Genomic DNA, 5,323 nt, shown 5'->3' with positions numbered 1-5,323 from the left:
AGCAGTGGGAGACACGAGAAGACTGAATGACACTGGGCGAGCGACCCTTGGCTACATCTCGGCTCTGGGATCAGGCCCCACAGCCTCTGCCTTGCCCCACAAGACTTACTGCCCTGGCCGCTCCCCCAGGGGACTAGATGATGAAATCAGGGTGCTCTGGAAACATCCCCTGGGACCTGGTGCGAGGGGCTCTGGAAGTGGGGTGGCCGAGGTCACAGGCTGGGCAGCCTTTCCCCCCTCTGCATGGAGCAGAGACTGGCCTGCTCTCACCAACAGAACCCAAAAGCCCAGAGCTCCCCCACAACCCACCAGCCCAGCCCCGAGATCAAAGAGAGGCTCCCACCGGCCCACATCAGGGAAGCGACAGATGTTTCTTCTGTACTGTGGGGTTTAATGAACGTTACAGGTAACAAACCCCCGGCCCCAAGGAGAGCATGAAGGGGCCCTGCAGGAGGGTGACGAGCAACACCCAGTCTGCCCTGCAGCATCCCACCAGACACGCTCCCACCTTCCCGTGCACAAACATGGTGGTCTGAGCTCCTGAGAGCTGGAGCGAGGAGACAGCGAGCCAGGCCCAGGCAGCCATGCCCTGACGGTCTTGGGGCAGCCCAAAGCCCACTCCCTGGAGAAACATCCCATCCCGTCCCCCACAAGCTCCGCTAAGTGCTTTGACCCCACTTGACTGCCTCCCTGCATCAATAGTTACAGCGTGGGTGGTACTCCTACTGTCACTCACACATCTCCAAGGGCCTCCCCCCGGCCCCACAACACCTGCCCTGGGTGGGAGGGGCGCTCTGAGCACATCCAGAGACTTTCTCCCCAGCCAATGGGGCTGGCTGATTTACGTCTCCTGTACCTGGGCAGAGCAGAGCAAACAGCCCCTCGGTGTATGGGCCCAGTCAGTCCTTCCACTGGCAGCTGGAAGAAACCACCCACAGCCCTCCCTCCCCCAAGCACAGCAAAGCTCAGCACTGCCGGCAGGCAGGCACCGAAGGGTGGGATATGCCTCCTCGTGGCAGGGCCTGGTGACACCACGCAGCCGAGCCCAGTCCCAGCTCATGCCGTTCCACACCCCTCCCAGTCACCAGGGCGGGTGGGAGAGACACGGGGAGGCCAGGCTGCATGGAGCCTAAGCTGCACTGGGGCCCCCAGGCTGGCCTGGGGCAGACAGGCCCAACCCTGCGGCGACTCTGGGCTCAGACATGACTCAGCTTTCAGGGAATGAGCTAGTCCTAGTAGGGGTCCCAGATGCCAGGGTCCTCAGCTCATAGTCAAAGGGTAGCAGCTGCATCCTGAGCTCATGGAGAGCGAATATCCCCCCTGGGCCTCCCTAGAGGGACACAGGGATCTTCAGCCATGCCCTCGAAGAGGTTGAGCCCAGCAGCAAGGGTCAGCGCCTGGAGCCCTAGCCGACTGCCTCCTGCAGCTGCAGGTTCTTCTGGTAGCAGGCAAAGCTGCAGAGGGGCACGCCGGTGCGTGAGCAGGAGTAACGCTTGCGGTTGGGGCAGCCGCTGACCCCACAGGTGGTGGGTGCGGGCACGGGTGGCAGCGTGCAGGGCAGCAGGGGCAGCGTGACCCCAGGCGGGAAGGACACGGTGATCCGGTCCACGGTGTTGCAGTAGCGGATCATGGGGCACGGGGCCTGCTTGGCCTTGCGCTCCCGCAGTGTCTTCACCTTGGCCTTGTTGGTCTTGGTGAGGCGCTCAATGGTCTGGTTCTTGTTCTCCTCCGCCTTCTTGGCCGCCTGCAGGCGCCGCTTGCGGGCTCGCTCCTCCCGCTTCACCAGCATCTCCTCCGTCATCTCCTTCGCCTTGTAGCCCATGGGCAGCTCCAGGAGCGGCTGGCTCTGTTGCTTGTGCAGGAGAGCTTTCTGCGGGGGGCACAGAGCAAGAGGGACGGTCAGGCTGAGGGGGCTTTCCCCGCTGGGGGAGGGGCTCCAATCCAGCCCCGGCTTGGGGGAGATTGGCTGGCTTTGGGGACTGTGCATGTGTCAGGGCCTCCCTGTGCAAGGAAGGCAGGGAGCCCGGCAGGACATGGGGCTCTAAAGCCCCACGCATGGGAGAGCTTTGGGCACAGGGGATTCTGTGCTACCCTGGCTGCTCTCTGTACCAAGCAGGCTGCTGCAGCCACAACCCCTGCACATGTCTCAGCCGCCGCCCTGTACACATGGGCCACCCGCAGCCTTCCTAGGCCACATGGGAGGGAGGGACTGACCCCTACAGCAGCTCCCAGTCTGCACAGCTCAGGCTCCCAGCCCCACTCACCTGTCTGGCCGTGAGCAGCGACTCATCCACCTCCTTCTTCAGCTCGCCGTTGTCGTCCAGCTCGCCCTTCTCCAGCGCATCCAGCCAGCGCTCCTCCTCCTCGTCCTCGCGGGCAGGGAAGCAGCTCTCCGAGTCCAGGTCCGGCAGGGGCGATGGATCCAGGTTACTGTCTTCATCTGTGCAGCCCCAGGAGGGAGACACAGTGTTACCACCTGTCCTGGGCCCCCTGTAACTCCCAGTGGTTGGCCTGCTCCCAAGAAACTGTTCTCTCTAGGGGCAGATGCCCAACAGACCCCTACTAGGGCCTGGCTTTACACTTCCTCTGGCCCCTGGGCATAGGATCCGTCTCTGACTCCCACCAGGGGAAACCCCAGAGCATGGCAAAGCTCAGCCCTGGCTCCCCGGGCAGCACCCACAGCCTCACTAGCCAAGCCGGAACAGAGTCAAGGGAGCAGCCCAACACGGGGGAGAAGCTGGGGTCCCCCAAAGCTGTTTACAGCTATTTTGTTACTGCCTATGGGAGGGAAACAAGAGCACTCAGAGCTTAGTCGGGCGAATGTGGGATCACCTGATACCTCCCTGCCCCAGGGGCCTCACCCCACCCCAGGGCTCCCCCCAGCCATGCGGCTGCCCCAGGATCCCCTCCCCACCCTTATCGGGGGCTGGGCTTCCTTGCCTGCTGTTTGGGAATGCTGCAGAGCTGTACAGCGAGGATCTCCCCCTTTAGCACCTACCCAGCCAGGCCCGATACTGCTCAATGGGGACCCCCTCCATGGGCTCGTCCTCGTCATCCACGACCATCAGGGGGGAAGGCGAGCGCGGCACCTCGGGGATCACTGTGAAGGTCGGCACACTGGAGAGACAGCCCAGACCCTGCCCGTTAGGTTGGAGCAGAGTTTGCTTGCCCACACAGAGACCCACACTAGGATCTGTGGGCTTGCGTCTACCCGCACAACACCAGCATTGGCCCCTGTAATGGCTCCAGGGCAGAGGGCCCATTGGTCTGTTCTGGGGAGGTGGGAGGCAGGGCGGGGACACAGGGCGAGGGGGGCTTGCTGATCCGATAGGGCCTGAAGGGAGAGACCTGGCTGGTCTGACCCGGGCATGAATCCTGGCCCTGGTCTGGTCACTACAGCGAGTCCTATTTTGAAATATAAGCCTTGGCCCCAAAAATGTCACACATCCCGCCCACTGCCCCCGTCACCCAGAGTGGACGCTGGGGCTCCCCTTACCTCTTGGTGCCCAGGATCTGCCCCCCCAGCTTGATTTTGAGCTTGAGCTGGGGCTTGGGGAGCAAGGGGCTGGACTCCAGGGTCTCGGCGGAGAAGCTGGTGCCCCCGGTCTCGTGGTGATGCCTCTTCTTGTGCTTCTTCTTGTGCTTTTTGTGCTTCTTCTTGTGGGAGCCGGGCCCGCCGGGCTCGTCCTGGTCTGGGGACACGCGCAGTCACCCCACCGGCCTGGGGCGTTCCCGGGGGGCTGGGCCACAGGCCGAAGGGATAAGCTGCCTCGACTCCCCGGGGGAGGGGGTGAGACCCACCAGGCCCCTCCCGGCTCCTCTGCCCCCTGTCCCGCTCCCGCCCCAGCTCCTGCTTGGCTGGCTGGGGGCCCCGTGGCTGGGGCAGGGAGCAAGCGCAGGCCCTATATAACTCCCAGGTCCCGCTGAGCCCCCCGCCGGTCCCCAGTCCCCGCCCACTTCCCTCCCCAGCGCAAAGGGCCCCAGTCCCTGCCCCCCCGGGCCCCGCCCACTTCCCTCCCCAGCGCAAAGGGCCCCAGTCCCTGCCCCGCCGGGCCGCTCCCTCCCATTTCCCCGGCCGCCCCCCCCCCCGGGCCCCGGTTCCCGCCGCCCCCCCCCGGGCCCCGCCGCCCCCCCCCGGGCCCCCGGTTCCCGCCGCCCCCCCCCTGCCGCTCCCCCCCGGTTCCCGCCGGCCCCCCCCGGCCGCTCCCCCCCGGGCCCCCGGTTCCCGCCGCCCCCCCCCTGCCGCTCCCCCCCGGTTCCCGCCGGCCCCCCCCCGGCCGCTCCCCCCCGGGCCCCCGGTTCCCGCCGGCCCCCCCCCCGGCCGCTCCCCCCCGGGCCCCCGGTTCCCGCCGGCCCCCCCCCCGGCCGCTCCCCCCCGGGCCCCCGGTTCCCGCCGGCCCCCCCCCCGGCCGCTCCCCCCCGGGCCCCCGGTTCCCGCCGGCCCCCCCCCGGCCGCTCCCCCCCGGGCCCCCGGTTCCCGCCGGCCCCCCCCCCCGGCCGCTCCCCCCCGGGCCCCCGGTTCCCGCCCGCCGGGCCCCGGTCCCTCCCCCCACCCACCGGTCGCCGCCCCCCTCGGCCGCTCCCCCCTCGCCCACCGGGCCCCAGTCCCCGCCCGCTCCCCCCGGCCGGCCCCGGCGGCCCGAGCCGTTACTGCTGGGAGACGGGGGCCCCGGGCCCCAGGGGCCAGCAGCGGCCGGGCGGGGGTGGGGGGGGGGACCGCGCTCGCTCCTCACCCGCCTCGGCCCCCTCCATCCTGCCGCCCGCTCGCCGCCACGCCTTGCTCATCGGGCCAGGCTCCGCTACGGGCCGGCAGCCCCGGGAGGGCTATTCCCGACGGACCCGGCTCCGCTTCCGCCCCGCACAGCGCTCAGTCGCGGACCGTTCCCCCGTGGCCAGCGGCCATCTTTGTTCGGGGCGCAGTCCGCCGCTAAAGGGCTCCCCCTAGAAACACGCCCCCGGGCACTTTGTGCCCGGGCCAGAGCAAAGGTCCGGGAGGAGCTGCCCCAGTGGGGCGTGTGGCCTGCGCACTAGTGAGCAGCACCGCGGTCCTACAGCCCCCAAACCCAGCCAGGCTCCGTCCCAGTGGCAGCCAGTACAGAATTCCCCCTCCCACACTGTCCCAGCCGGCAGGAGCCTCCCCCATCCCTGGCTTAGGGGGTGTGACCCGTTCCCCACCTCTCCGGGGACTGGCAGAGCCTGCTTCCAACGCAGCCCGCTGCTGGCGCTGCTCCAGGGCACGTGGGTTTGTTGCTAGGGGGTTGGGGAGCTGCCTCCTGCACATGGGGAGCCACTGAGCTGGTGAAAGGGAGAAGAAGGGACTAGA

General features: G+C 68.1%; 1 protein-coding gene across 1 annotated transcript; it reads right to left on the bottom strand.

Moving 5' to 3' along the window:
* Positions 1-370: 370 nt before the first annotated feature.
* INO80B (INO80 complex subunit B) lies at positions 371-4,937 on the bottom strand. The gene is made up of 5 exons (XM_048846550.2): positions 4,734-4,937; positions 3,497-3,692; positions 2,999-3,117; positions 2,265-2,440; positions 371-1,870 (listed from the first exon to the last, which is right to left on the bottom strand). Exons 1-5 carry the CDS (start codon positions 4,783-4,785, stop codon positions 1,406-1,408), a joined length of 1,008 nt encoding a protein of 335 aa, XP_048702507.1. The 5' UTR covers positions 4,786-4,937; the 3' UTR covers positions 371-1,405.
* Between the last annotated feature and the right edge of the window lie 386 nt (positions 4,938-5,323).

This window comes from Caretta caretta, chromosome 4, assembly GCF_965140235.1.
Source record: "Caretta caretta isolate rCarCar2 chromosome 4, rCarCar1.hap1, whole genome shotgun sequence".
NCBI classification, from domain to species: Eukaryota; Metazoa; Chordata; order Testudines; family Cheloniidae; genus Caretta; species Caretta caretta.
Note: the sequence above shows the minus strand (reverse complement) of the source record. Positions and strands in the feature narration are given on the sequence as shown.